Source organism: Tympanuchus pallidicinctus, unplaced genomic scaffold, assembly GCF_026119805.1.
Source record: "Tympanuchus pallidicinctus isolate F22 unplaced genomic scaffold, pur_lepc_1.0 scaffold2, whole genome shotgun sequence".
NCBI lineage: Eukaryota > Metazoa > Chordata > Aves > Galliformes > Phasianidae > Tympanuchus > Tympanuchus pallidicinctus.
This window is the reverse complement of record NW_026294721.1, coordinates 10596808-10619831: the sequence shown is the minus strand read 5'-3', so window position 1 is coordinate 10619831 and position 23024 is coordinate 10596808. Positions and strand designations below refer to the sequence as shown.

At 43.3% G+C, this 23024-nt stretch overlaps 1 protein-coding gene across 8 annotated transcripts in view; it reads left to right on the top strand.

Annotated features, from left to right (window-relative positions):
- Positions 1–7295: 7295 nt before the first annotated feature.
- Positions 7296–23024, top strand: part of SORCS2 (sortilin related VPS10 domain containing receptor 2) — a 527145-nt gene continuing 511416 nt past the window's right edge. For 4 of the 8 annotated variants that reach the window (XM_052683127.1, XM_052683125.1, XM_052683126.1 and 1 more), the window contains exon 1: positions 7296–7575. In XM_052683127.1, coding sequence (XP_052539087.1) covers positions 7471–7575 — 105 coding nt within the window. In that variant the 5' untranslated portion in view covers positions 7296–7470. Of the gene's footprint in view, positions 7576–8325; positions 8462–23024 lie in introns of those variants that run through there. The other 4 variants (XM_052683131.1, XM_052683129.1, XM_052683128.1 and 1 more) reach the window with 3 other exon arrangements.

Sequence of the window (23024 nt, the reverse complement as noted above, 5' to 3'; positions counted from 1 at the left end):
TTATTATTTTGTTTGTTTTATGTATGTTAGTAGGTAAATAAATGTACTGCTTTTATGGGGTTGGACTCAGAATCATACATGAAATTGGATTGAAAACCGGTGATTTAGGAGTAGATTCCTCATTAAAATATAGATTGAAGTAGTTGGTTTTTTGTTTTTTTTTTTTTTTTTTTTTGTCAGATGTTACAGTTCTGGGGATACAAATTCAGTTTTAGAATGGTTTCTTGTGACCTCAAAGCAGATTTGTTTTGTTAGAAGTTTTAATGCCCATATTCCCCACATTTATGGTCCACCGTTCTATAGATTAGGTTACTGTGTTGCCAAATAAGGATGGAAGAACAAATATCCTAGTTAAGGTCTCTTTTCATTCTTAAATATATTTCCACAATATAATTTCAAATCTGGAAGTCAGCTCAGATCCTGTAGTGCAATAACCACCAAAAGCTCTCAGAAGCTCAGTCAGATAGGAGAAGGAAGAAGACGATGAGAAAACTGTGCAAGACCTTTCTGCCATAGCACCGCCAGAGAGAAACTGAAGGTAAAAAGTCATGAGATTGCCTTAAAGATTCTAACACTGAAGTGAAATTCTTGACTTCACCTTCTTTGTATTCTCCTTTCTTGATGCCAGAGGATTTTTTTCTTTACTTATTTATTCTTTGTTTTCTGTCTTTCTTTAGAAGCGTGAAGACTAGCAAACATCTTACAGCTCTTTCAGCTGTTGTGTAAGCAGAAAGTTTTACTGCTTCCTATAGATAGACATTTGCTCTTATTTACCTCTCATATGGTACTTATTCACAGTTTTTAGGTGAATGATACAGCAAGAATATCACTGGGAAACATGTGTTTCCCAAACTTCCTTGCTCTTTGATAAACAAAAATAAAACAGCATCTTATGCTAGATTTCTAAAGGCAAATTCATTTTTTTTTAAACGTTTGGGCTCTGAGCTGCCCATTGATGTTTGTGGAAGTTAGGAGCCAAGTGCATTGAAAACGCCTACCTGCATCTTCATAGACGTGAGCTATTTCAAAATTCTACGTTAATGGGAACTTCAGGGTAGGCTGCAATTGTTTGGGATGGGGGGAAATAACTGCACTGGGAAGAAAAAAAGACAGATAAATATATTTTAATGGATATTTTTTTCATTTTGTGTGATTATAAGGGATACTGATAGTGTAATTTCTATAGCGCTATTTAAAACAGCATGATATTTATGCACTAATTTGTTTTTGTCAGGTTAGGTAATCTTATATTCATAGAATGATACTAAAAGGTACCTATTCTTTGGGAAAACAAGTATGCTGTCTTCATATAAGCTATCTCACTTGGTGCAGAAAATGAGATTTTAAGACGCTGTGAAATATTTTTTGTTATTGTTGTTTTCCCAACTCAAAAGCAGAACAAGAGCGATTTAAAGGAAAGCAATGTTTAAATATAGAAATGTAATTGATAAGGGGAGTCTTGGAAAGCATGAAGTTCTTTGTATTTCTTCATCTTTTGATTCTAAAACCTTTTACTTATCCAAAACATCTGCCTTCAGCTGTTCCATTTTTCAGGAAAAACAGCCTGTAGGAGAGACGCCAGTTGTCTTTTATGTTTCTATTACTTTAATTTTTACTGTTACCCATATGGCTTTTTTGGAAAATGCTCTACTCTATAATGTGTGATCCTCAGGGTCTCTGGCATCTAATAATACACATTTTCACAGTGTTACAATGCTGCCAGTAACTTGCTTTTCATGGAGGAGAAAGATTCATCTTTATGCATTCCTCTAAACCACACAAATCTAGATCAGAAAAAAAGGGGGAAGAAAAAAGATACAAAGTGGAATAAGCCAGCATAGAAAAAAAAGTATCACCTAAGCAAAATTAATGTGCTGATCTGTTAATTATTTAAACCAGCTGCTCCTGAAGCTTGGTACTACTACAGGTGAATCTGTTTTGCAGACTGAAAGTAGTGGGATCTTCTATGATTTCAGAAAATGTCTTACACAAAAACCTTTCATTTTTTGATGGTTTGGCTTTGAACCAACCTCTGCTATAACTGGGAGACCTCAGACAGGAGACAAAATTCAGCATACTTCCTTGAAAATGCACAGTGAAACCCTTTCTCATCCCTTCAAACAGGCACACGGGCAGCAGCCAGTCCTGCACCAAGTACAGCTTGATTGCTTGCAGTATGACGGATTGGCTCTGGTGATCAAACCCTATTAACTGGACCCTACTCTTATTTGCACTCTTAGTTAAGCCCCTTCCATGAGGAGTTTGAGTGGATTGTACTGTAGCCCCAGTACATAGCCTGTATGTACTGTACATACAGTGCACACATACATAGCCTGTATATACAGGGAAAGTCTCCCTGACTTTCCACTGAGCATTTACCAGATGAGAAGATCTCCTATAAGAAAAACAATGTCTTCCAGGATCCTTTCCAAAAGACTATGAGACTGATTTAGAATGGCTTTAGTTGAGTTTAATATTTCTTTTCCTGTTTATTTCTGATGTCATTTTCTCGAAAATGCAACCATATTAGGGAACTGATTAATGACACAGGTAAAAGTACTGTAGATTAGACAAGAAAGTAAATGTTTGGTAAGACATCAACAGTATTTCCAAGATAAAAGGAACTGCATGCCCGTACATACACAAAGCTGAATGTAAACCTGAAAGTTACCTCCTTCAGCACTGTATCTTATTTACCTAAATGCTCAAATCTTTTGTAGCTTTCAATATTTTCTCAAGTTAGCTTCATGAAATTTTGAGATTGAAGGAGCACAATGATTGCAAAGCTATCCCATGAAAACAATTCCCACAGTCTAGCTAGCCACATGAAAGGAAAAGCTCTACTTGTTCTGTTGTGAGCTCTTAAGGTGAAGACAGTTAATCCAACTCTCTCATGTTTTCAGACCTCATTAATTGTCAGTGAGAAATTATGAAGGCTGCAGACTTGTGGTAGCTACCATAAAACATTTTTCACCATATGCTTTAATTTCAGATTAAACCACCATTTCAGGATCCAGATACAGAGCAGATTTATTCAGGTCAGGTTTTTTAACCAACAGAAGATAAAATGTTAGAGGTTCAAACAGCTTGTAATAATTGTCAACCTGTTTTGTGAGCCACAACATTTTTCTTTCAGTTTATAAGCTGGAGCTTGAGAAAATTGTAGTATACATTTACCTGCTTCCCAGGAAAAATCCTGCAAGGTGCTGAGGTTTGTAATAAGCACCAGCACTTTCACTGAGTTAATGGAGAGCTGAAGATGCTCAAAAGATCAGGTTTGTGGCCTACCCCAGCAACTTCTTGTTTAGGGCTACTGGCCTATCTAAAGACAGCTGGCTGTGTTAGTTTTCTGCATACGTGCTGCTTGATAGCTCAATAATGCTAAAATAATAAGCTCTTTAGCTTTCTCCCAAATCACTTACAGTTCTTCCATTTTTTTCCTCATATGTGTGTGTCAGTGTACTCACACTTGACCACAGCACTCAGTATATTGCATTATCTCTGATTATTATTGAAATCCTTGCTTATATTGTTCAAATTTGAATAGGATAATTGAAAGTGTACTTTATAGCTTAGGCAGGCTTTCATAGAACAAACACATCTACTCACTTTTTTGTTTCTTATTTTTAATTTTTTTTTCAACTTCAGAAATGCCCATAAAGTTTTGTCCTTCTATCAACAAACATTTATTGCTACTAAGGTGGTTTTCTTCTGAGGGCATCTGAGATAGCAGCTGATAGTGACAAAACAATGAATTAATGAGAAAAAAATCAGTCTGTTACTGGCTTGATTTTTTTCATTCTGTCAAATGGAACGGTTGCTTAGGAAGGTGTTAAAAGAGACACCTGGATTTTTTCTGTACTTATATATATGTATTTTTTACAATAGAAAGATTTTTTTTCTGTAATTTTAGTAATACAAACAGAAATCATTTTGGACCTTGAGAGGCCTTGCTAAATAAAAAGTTTGCTGTTTGGCATAAAGGAAGTGAGGGTATGGCATCAGACATATTAATATCCATTTAACAGAGAGGAAAGCTTTTGGTTTTTTGATAGTTGGGTAATATTGCAGTAAAGTTTTGCCATTTATTAATTTAATAGCTTAAAACATGGTCAGACTGAGCCAAAAAGCCAAAAAGCTGGAGTCAGGCATTTTGATAAGACGTGAGACAAAGTTCTTTTCATGCATGAGAATTTTGTTGAAAACCATGCAGGTCACTGTAACAGGCAGTCATTTTCTATCTGATGTATGGTACTCATGATTGCATGAGTAATTCTGTGATTTCCTACTGTGTTGTTCCTACATGGCCATGTTGCTTTACTGTGTTTAAAAGGCTGCCTCAAACATACAACAAATTTATTGATATTTTTATTTGCAAGAGTACTTCCTACATCCAGTAATGACAGGAAGATTAGCATGGTGTCTTGGTTTCTGCTCAAGAAGACTTGTGACTTTTTGTAGTACTTTTCAGTGTTTGATCAAAAATGAACTTGGCAAAAATAAAGTGGTTAAATGAAGTCCTCTTAATCTTAATCTAATCTGACAGTCAATAAAAATTTGAGCAGACTTTATTAGCATAGCACTAATAATTCTGCCATTAACAGGAAGAAATTTGTCTTAGATTTACAAGGCACTAATTCTTTTTCAAGCTTTTTCTATTTCCATTCTGGGATTAGAAGAGCTCAGAGGTGTCTGATACAAGGCTATTTGTCTTTCTGTTTGTCTGAGCCTATTTGCTGGGTCAGGGTTTATAGGAGAGATAAAAGGTGGCAGAAATGTTGGGAAGATTTTTGTTTTAGGAATCCTTAAACTTGAACAAAACAAATAAATGTTAAGAGGGGATTTACCTACTGGACTTGGAATGAAAGGAATGGGATTTATATCATGAAATTCCCTTTTGCAGACCTCAGCCTTCTCTTAAAACAGGCTCCATTCTGGTACTTTGAGCTGTACTTAATAAGCTACACAGTAGCGATACAGGGCAACAGGTGTTGTTGGTGCCATGTCCCTAGTCTAGAGTTACAACACTTTATCATTGTGAATTACTGGTATACTAAATATGCATTATTTATTGGATTGATCTGTCTGATGTCAAAACAGCTCAAAAAACCATTGAGCAGGCAGCCTGGTAAAAGCTCATTAACTAGTTGCTGCAGTTCTCTGTGTCCTAAGAATCTCTGCCGCATAAACACAGATGGTGTAAATATTTTCTTAACATTGCCCATGCATTGGTCATATATATGATTCTCTAAAGCACAGAAAAGGGAGGTTACCTTCATTTCCATTTATTCCTTGACCTCTGAAGAGCATGGTACAGAGGGATTCAGTTAGTGACAAGCACTGTGGTAAGTTGAATGGTTCATGCCCATGTACTCAAATCTCACAGTTAATGCAGAGAGATAGGAGTTACATCCATTTGTCCCTGATTCAGCATCCTTCAGGTGAGATTTTTAATTTATTCAGCAAGAAAAAGGCCTGCCTAGTTTTTCTTTGTCAGTGGGCAATCAATGTCTCTCTCCCTTCACCTCGGTCAACATCTTCTCAACCTGTAAGATAATTTCAGCTAAACTGGCAAATGAGGAGGCCACAGAAAAAATAGGAAGTGTCGTGGTTGCACACGCTGGTGACAGACAAGTGGATTTGTTAGGTCTACTGAGATATATGGGAAAGACATTCTGAAAATACTCAAGCAGACCTTGCATCCATAGGATGCAAGGCTGTAAGAAATTGAGTTCCATTAGCTCTAGATTGACTGATTGCTTTTTGGTTTTGTTTTTCAGTTTCATTGTAGGAAATGTCAGTAATTGACAGGTGCAAGGAACTCGACCCTTGGCAACCTGGATGTTATCATCTCTGCTCTCCCCACCTGTTGAACACGGTGGTGTGAACGCAAAATTGATAAGCATAGGACCATCTGACTGTCAGATGACGTATTAGCTGTGGTATGCCTGTTTAAATCTGTAGGGATTTCCTTCTATTCTGAGCATTTTGAGATTATTATACAAATGTCGAGTAATCTTCACGGTTTTGTGGGAGATGATGGCAGAACCCAAATTGCTCACTTCCTAATAACGTACAGGTCACCCTTCTATTGGTTGGTATGACTGTGGTTAGTCCAGGCTTTCTGAAACTCAGCATTGCATATTTCCCTTATTCCCTCTGTGCAGAGGTGAAAAGATGGAAGGTGACACACTCCATGTGCAGATGCTACCCCGGCAGGAATGGCTTTCTGTTCTGTGAGTTGTTGAGTCACTTCCTGACTTCTGCACCCCTGAAGAAGATATCTGAACACTTACGACTCTAACGAGTGTTTTATCAGCATCTCTTGCTGATACCAGTTTGCCAGTCAAGGGGTTGTGTCTGGAAAACTCCCTTTCTCCCCACTGGAGCCAGGTGTTTCACTGCAAGAGTAGTGCTTTAGAGGGATAACATGCTGTGAGGAATCTGCATGCCAGGATCATTCTCACCTCACGCTTGTGTTTAAATTCCGTTAGATGGCTTTGTACAGCAATATAGGCCCTTTAAGCTTTCAGTATTGTCTCCAGAAATCAAGACATATATTTATATATAGTATATATACAATATATTGCTTCATATATAAGACATAAAATATTTCAGAAATGAGTTTAGCGTGCAGCCCCTTAAGGAGCCCCAGTGGCAGCTTTTGGTGAGTGGGGCCAGGTGATGCTAGGCATCCCAGGCCTGTAAATGGTATGGGTAGAAGAGCAGATACAGGTTTTGTTTTCTTTTCTGGCTCCTAACACAGCTCCCTTCTGACTCTCCTGCTGCACCTTCTCAGGACTCAGCCAAACTCCGCCCTGGTTGGGCATGCCTGCTTGCCAGGTGGCCTACAGTGACAGGCAGGTAGTGGGGATGGCTGGAAGTGCTGCAGACCTGCCCAGTGGGAGTGTTCACATGTGGGCTGATGATGCCTGCACATTTGCAGCTGGAATACAGGGTGTGGGCAGCATGGCTGTGGCTTGGTGTGCAGCCCCATGTGTGCCCCTGCCTGTGACCTGGTGTGTGACACCATGTGTAGCCTGGTGTGCAACATGGTGGGTGACACAGAACCATAGACTCAGAATCATTTGACTTGGAAGGGATCCTTAAAAGCCATCTAGTCCAGCTCTCCTGGCAATGAAAAGGGACACCTACAGCTTGATCAGATTGCTCATAGCCCTGTCCAGCCTGACCTTGACTGTCTCCAGGGATGGGGCATCCAACTTCCTGGGCAACCTGTGCCAGTGCCTCCCCACCATTATAATTTTTTTTCCCCATTATATCCAGTCTAAATCTCTCCTCTTTTAGTTTGAAACCATGTCCCCTTTGTCACCACAAACCCCACTAAAGAGTCTGTCCTCTTCTTTCTTACAGCCCCCATTTAGACACTGAAAGGCCGCTCTCAGGTCACCTTGGAGCCTTCTCCAGACTGAACTGCCCCAGCTCTCTCAGTCTGTCCTTGTTGGAGAGATGTTCCATCCTGTCGATCATTCTTGTGGTCCTCCACTGCATGCTCTCCAACAGCTCCACGTCTCTTCTGCACTGAGGACTCCACATCATGATGCAGTGCTCCAGGTGAGGTCTCAGCAGTACGAGACACGGTGTTGTCTGATGCGTGACCTGGGGTGTGACCCGATGAATGACAGCGCATCCCCCCGTCTGTAACCCAATTTATAACGCGATGTGCAACACGATGTGTGGCTCGGCGCATAATACGGCCAGCGTCACGGCGTGCGACCTGCTGTACAGCACAACGCGTGGCTCACTGCGGGGACGGCGCGTGTGTCCCGGCGTGCGTCCCAGCCCGATCCGCTGCGCGCCCCGCCGTACAACGCAGCGCGCGATCCCCCGTACGACCCGCCGTACGCCGGACGGCGACTCGCGGTCCGACCCGCCGCGTCCCGGTGCCGCGGCGCCCCGCTCCGAGGATCCCCGCCGCGCGGCGTTTCGGCGCGGGCCAGCAGATGGCGGCGCCGCCCCGGCTGGGCGCGCAGCCCCGCGCACGCCGCTGCCGCGCGAGCCCCGCTCCGGTTACAACCCTCCCCCGCCCCCGCCCTCCGCGGCGGTGTCTCCCTGCCCGCCACCTCCCCGCCTGTCACTGCCACGCCGGAGAGCCACCATGGCGCACGGCGGGCCACGCGTGTCCCCCGCCGCCGCCCGCCTGCCGCTGCTGCTGCTGCTGCTGCTGGGCGCCGCCGCCGCGCCGCGCTGCGCCGAGCCCTGCGGCCGCCCGCGCCCCGGCGCCCTGACCCGCGGGGCTCGCAGCCCGTCCGAGGCGCGGCGGGGCGGCGGCGGGGCGGCGGCGGAGGAGGGGGGCGGCCGCTCCCGGAGGGCATCCCCGGCGGCGGCGGCGGCGGCGGCGGGCCGGGAGCGGGTCTCGCTCCTCAGCACCTCCTTCGTGCTCAAAGGGGACGCGTCTCACAACCAGGCGATGGTGCACTGGACGGGCGAGAACAGCAGCGTGAGTGCAAAGGGCGGAGCGAGAGGGTCGGGGGGTTCCCCTTCTGGCCGCAACTTGTGCGGCGTTCGGCGCCCCTCCGGGCTCGCCGCTCCCGGTGCCCGGGGCTCCCGCGGGGCAGACGGGTGGCAAAGCGCATCCGCCGCTCGCGCACAACTTTGCAAAGTTGGCGAGCGCGCATCTCGCACGGGGCCGCTGCGCGGCGAGGCGAAGGAGTGCTCTGCCCCGGCCCCGGAGCGCTGTCCGGCGGCGTGACTCGGGCAAAGCGGAGGCGAGGGGTTGAGAGCCCCATGTTCGGTTGCCGCGGCTCGGTCCCATCCTTCAGCCCCGCGCAGAGTTCCCCTCGCCACCGCGCCGCGTTCAAGCGCCGGCGAGCAAAACGGTAGTGGAGAAGAAATCCGTGGGGACTCTGCACCGCGCCGGGGGGCAGCGCTGAGGGCCGAGCAAGGCCGGGCGCTCCCGCGGGTCTCCGAGCGCCGGAGCGCCCCGAGGAGCTCCGCAGGCTCAGGCCGGCTCGGGATCGCGCACCGAGAGCGGGGCTCGTTGCAGAGCGTCGGCAGCGGCAACTTTTCGCGGTTGGAGCCGCGTGCCGTGCCTCGATGAGTTAGTTGCCGATTTTAGGCTGAAACTTTCACACCGATTTGCTTTTGACTCGTTTTCAGTGTCAGCTGTCGTCGCTTCTTTATGTGCCGGCCCATAGCGGTTGTGCGCTCTCACGGATGATCGCAGGGATTTGCGGCTTCTCATTTATCCATCACGGAAACGTTATATCCTAACAGTATGCAGCACAGGGAAGCACGGCACCGCACCTTGCGCTGTTTGTGCAGTTTCACCGGCAGGAAAATACTGTTATGGAGGCTCAAGACCAACTTTCTTCTTGGGAATTTGAGCTTTTCTGGAAAACTCCTGAGAGTTTTTTTACTATAGTTCAGCTAAGATTGAACTTTGTGAGCTTAGCGTGAAGTTTGCTTAAACTCGGCTCGGTTTGGAGCACTTGCTCTGTAGTTGGTGCTGGTGTGCGAGTTGCCGTCCTCCCTGTAGGACATCGAGTCCTGTGTTTCTCCTGCCCGCCTGCCACCCGGGATGCGTGGCTGCGCGGTGCGGGTGCGGCAGTCGCTTAGCGCTCCTCTGCTGTGTGTCCGGGTCAGAATCAGCACAGAGTCTGACGCTTTCAAAGGCTGTTTGCGAGCCGCTCAGGGAGGCACTGTGCGATGACGGCTGTTTCCTTCTCGCAGAACGGGTTGCGTATCGGCAGCATCGGCCGCTCCCATTCTGTGCTTCCTCCGTCTCTCCCCGCTGGCTGCTGCCGTCTCCTCTTTGTTGGAGCACTGCGGGCTTTAAGGATCATTGCCTTGAAGGATTCGCTATTAAAAAGTTGGCATAAATTCATTTTTTGACATAAAAGGCAAGTAAGAGCTTTCGTACAAAGTGCCTGGAACTGTGAAATGAATGTAGCAGAACCTCTCTGATCCACAGCTGTGACAGTGGTTTACTCACCTCTCTGCAAAGATTTAATAACAGATGCTGCAGTGGAGGCTTCTATTGCTACAGTGGTATTATTTCTTCCCAGGATGCTGCAGTTCACTCCCAATGCAGCCTGAAGTAGTCAGTTCAAAAGCAAAGATAAATGGCAAGTGTCAGAATGAATGAAAGTAGATGCAACTTCTTGGTTCTCTCTGTGTTTGCTTGTTTACTGTTTGCTTATTCAGTACTGCAGGGTGGTGCTCTCCATGGGTGCATGGAGGCATTCTCCATGGCATTTACACATTGAATACAAAACACTTCTCTGCAGTTACTTAAAAAGTGTGCTCTAACCTTACCTGCCACCAGGTGACTGCTGCCAAGTGAGACTGGCTTTGAAGAAGCGTCCAGGTAATGAAAGCCTTTGCTGTCCCAATGCTGTTGGAGCAGCCTTTTTGCTGTGGACATTTTGAAGTATGGCTGTCAGCAGTTCTTTCTGCACTTTTTTTTTGTCTTGTTAGCTTTGTTTTATTGCTCGCTTCCAGTAGAAGAACTGATTTTAAAAAAGGCTTCTGGGGAAAAGTGATTTGTAAAGAGTCTGTGGGATCTTTTTTTTTCCCTTGGAAAGAAAGTGAAAGAAATGCATTGAGCTCGGTGGAAGCAGGATGTGTTTAAAGGGTTTGGAGAGAATTACGTTGTCTCTGTGTACATGGGGTGAAAATGTTTGAAAATAAACACCCAATCCAAAACGCACTCAGATTGTCTTGAACGTTTGCTTGCTTTTTTCACTTCGGTTGGGAGTTTGGAGGTAGGAATGCTAACATCCAGTGCTCCCTGGACCCGGCACCGTGCTGTCTCAGGCTCAGGGAAACCTTCCTTGCCTCAGAAGTCCAGGTTTGTGTTGTGAGTGCTGCTCTGCCCCAGCACCGCTGTGGACAGGAGTGTTGCTCGGAGCCGGGGTGGGGCCCTGTGAGCAATCCTGAAGTGTCACCGCGGACATTTGGCACCTCATTGGAGGTACTCAGCACTTTGTAAAGCAGAGAGCTAAACTGGCTCCTTTACTCTTTACAGCTACGGGGCTGAAAGTTTGACAGTGATGAGCTCCAGATGACCGTATATCCCTTTAAACACCTCACCTAATAAAATAAATGAAGAAGAAATTGTGCTCCGTGCTGGGGAAACAAATACCCATAAAAGCCAAGGGCAGCCTCCTAGGGACACTCACCTGCACGGCTGGTTCACTGAGAGCACCTCAGGGAAGTGTATGTGTGTGGACTGAGGGCAGAAAACAAACTGACAGGGGCAGACATGCACGTGGAGCTCTTAAAAATGTATTTACGTCTTGTAAATTCTCCTGTGCCTCCGGTAGTGGAGCATGTGGTTTTTGGTTGTAAGGCATGGAAACTAAGGAAGCTGTAAACGAAGCTGTTCCTCTCTCCTGCTGCTTTTCTGCACAGGACTGTTGTGTACTTTGTGGTTCTCCCATAATGCCATCAGTTTTGTGAAGTAGGGAGGATGGTGGATTCGATGGCAGAATGCGTGGGTAAACAGATTGTAGGGTGAACTTGCATCACTGGGAGGATGACTGTGCTCCTCCTGCTTTTGTTAACAGGGAGCTGTGCTGGGAGGTATGGAAATTGCTTCCTGCCTTGTTCCCTCATTGCTTTTATTTTATATTTTGATAGTTAATTATTTGTGGATTCCATGCACACTAAGCCTTTCCCTGGCCTTTCTTGGCAGTGGGATGCCACTAAGTGCCACTAATGTCACAAGCTCTGCAGACCCGATCCTTGTGGCATCATGGATGTAGCTGCTTGCTGAATTCCTGCGCTCAGTATTTTTGCTCTCTGTCTCCCACATCCACAGAAGTTGGTTGTGCACTGCTTTCAAGTGGGACTCATTTCTTCTCCAGTCTTAAAATATCATGAACAGAAGCTGTGGCAGCTCGGTGTTGTGGCACAGCAATTGCTCTGGGCAGGGCTGGTGGCTGAAGTTGTGGAACTGGTAAATAACATGGAGTGGTGCGTCCGCAGGTACAAGAAGTGTGTGTCCAGAGCAGCCTCTTACTGTGCTCAGCTGATATGGATGTCCCCAGCTTTGCTGTACTATCCATACACTACCTATTGACTTAAGGAAACAATCACTTTTGATAGATAACACTTTAAAACCCCCTTTTTTCTTTAGGAAGCCTTACAGTCATACAGTCATCCCAGAAGCTTTTTTTTTTTTTTTTTTTCCTTTTGTGCTAGGTAAACAACTTTTTCCCCAAAACTGTATTCTTTTTGACCCTCCTGGATAATTCCCATTGTGCATTAATACTAGCTGATTTTAAAAAACATCAAAGCCAAAACAGAGCTGCAGCAAGAATGAGGCTTGTATTCACAGTTGATTTTGATTCCTTGGATGCTTGTCATGCTGTGTGCAGACTGCTAAAGCGTTGCAAACAGGACTTTGGCCAGCTAGTTCCAAGTCTGCAGCTTTGTGGTGCCACTATTTCCTTTTTTTGTTTGGTGTCACAGTATTAACCCCCATGCAGGCTCTTATTTGCCCCATGCTGGCACTTATTTGTCCCATACATTGATGTCACGATCCCTCATAAATGTGTGATTCTTTGTTGTGGGAAATAAACATAAAAGCACACACAATCTTTCTAAGACTTAATATTTAGCAGTAGCTTATCAGAAAGGAAGATTCGTACATCCGCAGCAATTACTGCACTCAACCTTCAGCTGATCCAGACTTTCTGATGTACAGATACTTTGTTTAATTAAGAACAGATTTCCTTTGTAATACAGTTTCGCAGTACATGATTTGTAGAGTTAGTGATCACTAAATGTAGTCTTTTGGCAGATATTTTATTTAGTTGTTTTTCTGTTTTATTCAGTTGGCAGTGAATTGTGCTGAGGGGATCTATAGAAACATTGACTTCAATATCACTGTGGCGCTATCTGTGATGGTGAATGTAATTATCATTCCAAGCTGGGTGAAAGCCCATCTGTGGTGAGGTTTTGGTGCTGTTTCTCAAGGGTAGCCAGGGTTGTTTTTATGAAACTCAAAGGAGCATGAGATCAGAAATATTAAAAAATGGCAGATGTATCATAGAATCATAGATTCTATCATGAAGTGAAAGGTAAATTTCCCACAGCAAGGATCTGGAACATGATAGTGTGATAGAAAACAAGCAGAAACCAAACCCAGTAACCATATTTGAATGGAATCCCATACTGAAAGTAGACTGATGTTAAGCTCACTAAAGAAACCGAAGAGTTTGGCATCATCTTGGGTTTTTTTTTGGATGTGTGTGCATGTGTGGATTTTTTTTTTTTTAACTGCAATATGAATATTATGATATCATTTATTTGCTTCTGCCAGCCTCTGTTTACCCTTTCTCCCAGCCCTCCAGCATCCTGCCTATACTGCTGCCTGCTGAGCTCTCCAACATTTCTGCAAAGTCCACCTACTAAAAAGTGGGAGCACTTCTTGTCCCCTGCACAGGCATTTAAAACTGATACATAATTTAATTAGTAAGTGTGTGTTTTAAACATACCTTAATGTCCTCCTGTAAGTGCACCCCTGCATGTCACCCCTCTGTGTCATACCTGGGTTTACAGGTTTGACTGGTGCTGCCTGCTTTGCACTAGAACAGGCTACCTGCAGCCTTAAGAGTGAGCAGGTGCTGCTGTGCTGGTGCTGGGAGGTGCTCAGAGAGAGCCAATGTAGCACAGGAGTTTCAATCTAGGAAGGCAATTCAGCAGTAAATGCTACAGGCACAAGATTGAAATCACCTGTCTGATACTGGTGATATATTACAAGTGCACGATGAACCAAATCTGACTTAATTGCAATCATTAAACCTGTGTTTAGGCTTTTGATAGCGGGATCACATATCACAGAGGGAATTACATGCTGCAGGTATGTACAGATTTATGAATTAACAGCATGAAATTGCTCAGACTTTGGAAGAGTTTTTCTCCGAGCCCTTAATGTGCCTCAATGAAATATTTTGTGGTTGTGTCAGTTAAGACCAAAGGACGTTAGCATGAGGTGAAATGATCTGTAGTGCGATGCAACTGGGATCCCTCCTCTTTCTGGAAGCAGAAATTCATTTAAGCAAAAGCTTGAAGTATAGGTTGGCGTTAGTCTGCGTTGTATGGCAGCCTGCAGTAGCTCGTGATGAAACTCGATGACCTGCAGCATTTCTTTGGCATTTTTATTCCCATTGTCTCACATTCTTTACCAAACATTCCTATTCCCAACTCTTATCCCTAGCAATACTAATTTTAAACCCTAACAAATCGCCAATGACAACAACACTTGAAAGTAGAAATGGATGGGATCCTCAGCCTTCACCTATAAGCTTGGGCTTGTGTAGTGGGAAGCAGGCAGAGCTGGTCCTTGGACTGATCTCTCCAGTGGTAATCTTAATGTCCATGCTTGAGAAAGGTGGGATGAGTTGTCTTCTGAGAACATGGGTCCCTTCTTATTTTAGAGGGGCCTGGATGACTAACACTGAATTTAAAATTATCCCTAACCCAGGTATCTGAGGTTTATTGCTCCTGCATTCCCTTCCCTACAGACTAAGTTATGGACTAAAGCTGTGTGGAAAAACCTGTGTGAAAATACAGCCACAGCTCTAAGGTTTTTATAATTGCTGTTCTACCTACACATATCCTTGACAAACAGAATTGCCTGCTTAGAGAGTGTTCGTTGACAGAGATTACACAAAGGTCTAAGTTTTAGGCTGAGTACTGCTCCAACAGCTGATTAAGTCTTTTTTTTTTTTTTTTCCCCTAATGACTTGTAATATTCATACATAAATGCATTTTAAAAAATGCTTCTACGCCTTGCAAAATGCTTAGTGTTGTAGGTGTGTGGTTGCACATCTGCTAGGCTTGGGTAAATGGAGAAGTGCCACATTTATGGATCCTATTGGATTTTGTCAGCCCTGGCTGAGGCTGTTGCACTAAGAGAGATGCTCTGGCACTGCCCTTACAGGGCTGAGCCCTATTGGTGCTGCTGTGAGCTCCAAAGCAGCACTGTGAGGTTTGTGGGAAGCATCAGGGCAGAGTAAGGTGTGGCCAGAGATACAGCACAGGTTCCGAATGAAAGGATTTGGGGTTAAATTGAACCTAAATGGGATTATTGAGCAACTTCCCCAGTTGCTTCACGAGTTTCCACTAAACTACCATTTGCAGTACGCAGCTTATTTTGTGCCTCAGTTTCCTTCTTGTGATGTGAAGATAATGGTGATTCTTCATTGCTGAAGGCTGCTTGTGTTCTCAATGAGATGGGCACTTTGATTTTAAAGTAATGATTACCGCTTGAACACCTAAAAGAGGCAAGACTTCAGGAGATCAAGAGATCACATCTGTGGTTTCTTTCTTCCTTTGGCTGTTTGGCGATACAGCCCAGAAGTCAGAGAAAAAAAGGCTCTCCTGGGTCATGCTTGTGCTGATGTTTGTTTTGATCAAGGCAGCTTTTAATGTGTAGTCCAGTTTAATTTAAATGCCTGGCCTCTGGCACTTCAGTTGTCAGACCAGTGAATAGACTTAAGAATATGTGGCTAAAAACATTTTCAGTGAAATTTAACCTGCATTTAAGTTGTTCCCTGCCCCCTGCCTCATTTACCCGTATACTTAAATAACTGTGCTTCTTTCTTACTGTGTGTACCTTGCCTGCTTTTGTAGACTAGTTATTATTTCTCTGAATAACTTCTATTTTAGCCTTTTGCATTTTCTTTCTTCCTAACTTATTTTTGCTAGCACTTTAATTGCCCTGTCTGGATAAGACAGTGCCTACATTTAGCACTGTTTGCCTACAGTGTATTTGATGGACACATTTTTAGAAATTTATGGGCATGTAGATTATTGTTCACTTCTGATTTTTCTCTAGTGCTCATAATAATCTGTGTTTTCAAAAAAGAACAGTAAGTAGATAGAATTTTTTTTAAATTTCAAAATGATAAGTCATAAAACCATGTAAACAATCTGGTCCCTAGCAGAACTGTTTTTGTGGATTCTGAGCAGCGACATTGTAATTCGTTTGTTCTAGTTCATGAGGTAGATGTAATTAATATTTCATCTTTCCCTACTCACTTCATGACATTTGACTCTTCCCTATGCCTGGTGGGGATTAAAACTGTGTGAAGTGTGGAGGGAGGTGTGGTGGCAGTGCATTTCCAAACCCCAACTGCTGGGATGTGTCCTTATTCCTGCTGAGCGGTAGCCCCGTGTGTACTGGCCAGTGCTTAGCAGATGGCAAGCTGCAGTCTGTGAAAACACATTTGTTGTTATTGCTGCTGTCTCCTCTCTGCTCCCCAGAGTGTGAGTGCCACAGGGCAGGAGCAGCCTTCCCCCTGCACATGAACCAGCAGGCTGCGGTGCACCGTGGCACTGCTCTGAGTTGGCAGCGTTTGGGTGCTTGTGTAATAGCAATAGATGATGATGATGATGGCTGAGAACTGAGCTGTTCCACCTGCAAATTCTAGCAGTGCCTAGCCTGGCTTCCCAACTGAGCCACAGCAAAGTTGCTTTTCTTAGATATTGAAGAACAAACTGTGTGTGGTTAATGTATTTCTATGCTGCCACAGCATGACAGATGCCCACAAGGCTGGAGCTGGGGGTTGGAGGGGTGTGTTGGAGTTGCTCCTGGAGCTTTGGGCACTGTTTCACAGTGTTAAATGTGACTGAATCTGAAGAAATAGTTGTTATTTCATTGAAAACACAGTTGTATCAGGGGATGGTAGGTTGCTATAAAATCCTCCTGGGTCTAAGTTCAATAAGATATTTTCCCCGTGTTTGCTAGCAGAAAATACCTTGTTACTTACTTTTTTTTTTTTTTTTGTTCAGAGGATTGAAGCTGCCTGTGAGTCTAAGGCATCTAAATCTGCAGCACTACTCGTTAAATCTTGCCATGTACGGAAAATAGGATATTTTTTTCTTGGTTCTTCCTCTTATGCTCTTAGGCGCTTGTGGAACGTTCAGCGTAAGTAGGCATTACTGTTAGCACAAGCAGAGATAAGAAAACAGCCCTGAACTCTTGAACCCCTTTCATACGTTCAATTCAAGAACCTGTGAGCCAAATGTTTCAGGGATCTATAGGGACAAACACCAGGGAATGTCCAGGGGCCTGGCTCTGATGCTGGAGACCTGTGGCCGCGCTCAATTGGACACAACAGAGCTGGTAATGCTCTTTTGCCCATGTCACCTCCACCTGCACTCATCTCTGCAGTGCAAATCAGAAGTGAATGCTTGGGTTCCTGTGCAGGTGGGAGTGCATGTGAATGTACTGCAAGGCTCCAATTTCAGTGTATCTTAACTAAACCCCTTTGTCCCAGTCCACAGCAGGTTGGTGCTAACCTGCTTCAGTATCTAAGTTCCCAGATGGTCTTTGGAACAGTCCGTCTCTGAGCACTTTATAGGGCACTGTTGAGGCTGGTAGGGTTAAAATAAGATTTGACTGCTACACCTTGGTTTGCAGATAGACGACATGAATTCCTTCTGGCCTCTCTCATTTTAGCCTTGTAAAACACACAAGTTTAATAGATAAGTGTAGGACTTTGGAGTCTTGGCTATTGTAGCATTTAATGTGGTTAGAGTATAGGAACAAGCAGACATACAAAGAAAACCTTTCCTCCTCCAGACACAGATGTCATCCCACAGGCACTAGGATTTCATTAGAGCTGAAGCTTTTGATTTAGAGGGAAATTTCTTATTTTGTTAATTTGTTTGTCCTTTAATCAGTGGTTTCCCATGTTTCCCTGCCTGCTTTCCAACCACATAATGGCAAGCATATTGAGGTCTCAGCTGTTTGGAGAGAGATCTTAAAACGTGTTCCTTGCCCTGAATGGGATGTAAAAAATGAACAATGAATGGAAGCTATGCAAAACATCTATGTTGGGTGTGCAGTGGTTTGGAGTAGAAGCTGTGTCCTGAGCACAGCTGATGGAGCACAGAGGAGGAGTAACACTGAGCTCCCTGGCTGTTCTTGGCTCTGTTGGTGCTGGAGGAAGAGAATTGGGAAGACATTACTGCTGCTGATCCTAAACTTTTCTTTCCTCTTGGACGAAGGAGGCCAATGTTGGCAGGGCCAGCTGAGACTCCTTCCTGTCCTTCATGAGGTTTTCCAGCCTTGTAGGAAAAATAAACATACAGAATCCAGTTATTTTTAACTCTCTTGTATGTGCCAGCCACTGAGGTGCTGCTGAACACGTGCAAGAGAGAGGAGGATGCATAGATGGAGCAAAAGCGCCCATATTTTTGGAGCAAGCACTGCCAATGCTTAAAATTTCTCTTGGGGCTCAGCTATTATTATTAAACTTTAAAGCAACTGTAAAGAAGAGTAGCAGGAAAGTTTGTTGTGCATCAGATGTACAGCATTTTTGTAGCTCTGTGAAGCCCGATTTGTGATTCACTGGCTAAACTATTGGCTCTTGCTAAGGAAGATGTAGAAGGAATGCATTCCCCCGCACCTTGCCTGAATTGAGAACCTCTGCTTAAAAATGGCAAGATGTAGCTCCGCGAACACGTTTTCAGTTCCTAATGAAATACATATGTTCTTCTTCATATAGCATCTCTCAAGGGCTACTGTGCAGAGCACTGGGGGCTACTAATAAGGTCTTCTTTTCCTTCCTGCCTTCTCAACTGCTGTGAAACGGATGTATTTTTATGAAGTTGGATACATTTGGAGATTTTTGAGCCTTTTTCTTTTTTTAAATGTCATTGATCCTGAAGAGCTCTAAGAGACAGCATTTTTCAGATCCATTGTATAAGCATCTTGTGCTCTTTGTTCTGTTTATTTAAAAAGTCTTGGGGGGAAAGGAGAGAAGACTTGGCCAGCCATGAAAGATTGATACCAGACTACCGTATATAATCAGTGTGAGAGCTAGGTTGTAGCTGCTAAATTATCAGTACACAGTCAGTTTTAGCTTGGTTTAGCTGACTTCACAAACACCTCTTCTTAAACTGGTACAAAGTGGCAAACTTAAGACCTGGATGAAAGATAAGCATCTTCATCTGCTCATGGGTTTGTTTTGGTTAGTCTGTGAGCATAGGAATGTTTGGGCTGATCTGTGTGTGCTGTTGAGGCAATGAATGCCTAACGAATGCTAGAGCTGCATGAGAGGAAGTTTGAATCAATGCATATATTATTGTGGAGGATTACATCTCAGCTCTAACATTTGTGACTGCAAAGCGACTGTTCCTGAAGATGGGAAAATAGGGTTACAGAAGGAAATAATCTTTATCTTGTTTGCAGAAACTGCCAACAAGGCTTTCTGAGGCATTGCTGTGCTCTGTGGAGTGCTTGGAGGCTCCCTCAGGGAGCAGGGCTTAGCCCGGCATGGTGTTTCACAGGGGTCGGCAGCTCAGAAGTCAAGCCCAGTGAGATGAGAGCACTGAAATTCCCATCTAGGCATAGACTGTGTGCCAGGAAATAATATAAAGGGTTCATAGTCTTTGACTTACAGGCTGTTGTGCGCGGAGGGTTTGCACAAAATATGCAAGCTTTTCATATTTTGCCATGACTAAATAGAGTTGTATTTATTAACTGAACCTGAATGTCACAATCACTGTCACTCAGCGAGAAACTCTGCTCCCTTTGGGCAAATTCTGTGTCTGTCTTTTGTTTCCCTTACTTTTCTGTCTGCTTTTTGTATGGTTCTCATCCCTCCTCTCTCCTTTCCTTTTTGTGTCTGAGTCCCCTTTGTTATTCTCCCTTCATTTCTTCTTCATATTAAATCACCTTTCTCACCCCTGAGGCTTAAATAGCATCATCTTCCCCGTTCCATCTAGAAAGAAAGATCTTGGGACGTGGTTGGTAATGACCTGACATGTCAGCACTTCGGGAGATGCCATTCCAGGAAGTATAGATGTTCACACTGGGTCACATACTGTCTGCGAGCTTGGACAAAGAGGCATTACTGAAGGAAATCTTTTCTTCATGACAGTATCCGTATCTCTGGAGGATGGCAATAACAGATGTTTAAAAAAGAAACCCCCCTAACTTGATCTAACTTGAACCTGGCCCTGGAGCAACGTGTTTCCCCTCCTGCCCTGAGCCTAGAGCTGCAAGGTGATCTCTTAAACTCATCTAGGGGTAGGCTGGGGACATGAAGAGAAATACGCTGCTGCTGTGTCAGGCTTCTGCTGAGTTTAAATGATCGTAATTAGAAATGAAAGACTCACAATCCCATTTGCAGTCATCCAGTTCTATAATCTGCACATACCATCTAATAAGAATGTGTATATTACCCATCACTGGAATTACTTTGCTGCTCATCCAAGCTTAATTGAAAAATAATCGTAATCTATTCAGTGTTACATTTAGTGCTTAAATGAGGTAGTGTGAGAAAAAACGACTTCTGAAATGTGGATTGTCATGGATTTCATAGTTTGGGCTTAGTTCTGATATTAGTGCTCATCATTCTGATCCTTGGGTGATGTCACTCTGATGTGTGGCTTTGCAAGTACACCTCATTATTACTTCTTGCAGCGTACAGGAAGTGAATTCTTTCTCCTTTAAATGGAATATTTACAAGCTGTTACTTATTGCAGGAATTTAAATGAATGAAGTTTCTTTCAAAAACAAATGCAAGCTGAGGAAAGCAAAGACAGCAACTGAGTGCGCAGGTATCATAGGATGGAAGCTGTGCAGCTCATGTGTGTAAGTTGTGCTGCTTTAGCTGAGCTGGGAGTGAAAGGCAGGGAGTGCTGGAAACTCAGTGCTGGCATAGCCCATTGCCATGAGGCAGGTGCACTTGCTGTGCAGTCACTATAGTTCATGGACAGAGTGTGTTTGTCTAACATGCAAGTGATACTGTCCTATGGGAATGGTTTGTAAGAAGAGCATGAGGATGCCTGTGAGAGGCCAGGCCCATAGATTTCTGGGGAGAGCCTCAAAATCAGCTGGCTGCATTGTGACTCTTCACCAGACAGCTTTTTTAGCAGACAGTACTCCGTTGCTTGGGGATGACTGTGGAGCTTTTTGGGTGCAAGAAATACACCTCATTTATAAACATGGAAGATGGACTTACGTAGTTCAGTGTAGAACTTGGCCAAAACTGCTAGTACTGAATTTCTGTTAACCACGATCCTTCCCCCAGATCTGAATGAGCTCAGATTTGGGGATTTGATTTCTGAATAACTTAAATTTTGTGTTTTGTAGTTACACTGTAGAATTTCAAAACCATTTTTTACTACATTGAATTAAATAATATTTAAATTCTGGCAAATTATATAAGATGACAAATATATCTTTCATCTCATAATTGACACGGTATTTATTTTCTACTGTAAGTTTCTCACCAGTTTGGGAAATTTAAGGGATGCTATTTCACTTATGTATTGTTTCAGGAAAGAAAACAAGCACAGCAAAAGTAGTTTTTAGGTGCCTTTTAATTTTTCTAGATATTATTGAAACATTTTTTTTTTGGAGTGTTACATGATAGTACTGCTGTATGAAAAGAAGTACTAAATATACTGAACTTTTTCTTCAGTTATTTAGAGTAGAATTAATATTCATTGAATGGACAACCTCATCTGAGCCAGGATTAACTTCATCTTGAAGCTGTTATTCTCTTGCTACTTAAGCAGTACAATATATGTTCTTATCAACAATTGAGTCTCATTTTTAATTTATGAAAGTTTACCTGAGAGCATTCACGTCTCACCCTTTCCAAGTTTGAGAAAATGCCTTTAATGTCTTTGTGCTTGACTTTGAACAGCTAATCTTCTTCTGTGCTGTGTAAGAAAGTTGTTTTGATATGTACAAGATTTGCTGCTTGTTTGTTCCAAGTCTGCGCAACATAATCAACCTAAGCTTTTTTTCAGTAAAAGAATCAGTGATTTTGTTGAAACAGAAATCAATCCTTTTCTCTTAAGTTACTTTGAAGCCAGTTATTAAAAAGCCATGATCCTGCTTCTTAGATTTTAAGAAGCCTGAAGGTAAATTCTGAAAATTTTCTTGCTCACTTTTGTTCACAAATATTTCATGATTTGTGCTCTCGTTAAATTTTTAATGTTGGACTGGAGGATATCAGTACAAGCAGTTAATTGTAGTGGACTGTCTGTAGGCTCCATGAGAACCCATGCTGTGATTAGATTTCTAAGCTAGTGTGTGGTGCACAGTTTTATTGACTTAAGTTTCACACATTATTGAAGGATTCTTGGTTTTCATTTGCCCCACAGTTAATTAAGTCTTCAAACCAATGGGAAACAAGAGGGGCAGAAACCTGCAACATGGCCTCAAGAATTGTATATTAAATATTGAATTCCACACTGTTCTTTCTTATTGTTTTTCTTTTTCGTTTTTCCTTAAACATTTATATGCTATTGAATTCATCTAGAAAAAACAAGCTTGTTCTTCAAGTAGAGGTTTGTTTGTTGTTTTTTCTTCTCATTCTCTCTTGCTCCTCTGCCTACTTTCTATAGAATGGTTAATTTAATCTTTCTAGCTGTTGCGTTGGTTTGCCTGGCCTCACTAGAATCAGTAGGAAGGCATATCAGTGGAATTAAACTAATATAACTAATATAACTATATGGTTAACTTACCATCAGTGCAGCTAGAGAAAAACCAGCTGATATGAGTGACTTGATCTTTGCATCAATCTCCCTGCACATGCAATCAGTTTAACAGGGAGAAATGAGAATGGAGGCCTCACCACTACCCTGTTGTGGAAGGTTCCCTATGTTACAGTCTCATCCTTCAGAATTTGCTGATGCTCTCTGTCATCACTTAGTTATGGGAGCAATGGTACTTGGTGCTTTTAAAATCTAACCATACAATATTCCTGAATCCAGAGCCTGTAAAAAGCAACAGCAGGCTTCACTGTTTTGTCAGTCACCATTCTAGTCACCATACTAATTAAGAGGCATTTAAGCCACAAAGGTATGAGAAGGTATCTGTCATAGCAAACAGCGTGAGATTTGTCTTGTTGACAAAGGAGGACTGATCTTACTCATAATTTTTTAGTATACCCAGCTGCGTTGTGTAGTTTTTGTACCTCATGCATACTAATAATTATGAGGAATGGCATACTGTTTTAGTAGGAATCACTGTTATGTTCAGCATGGGGATAAATTGTGTTTTCACTCTTCTCCATCACTTT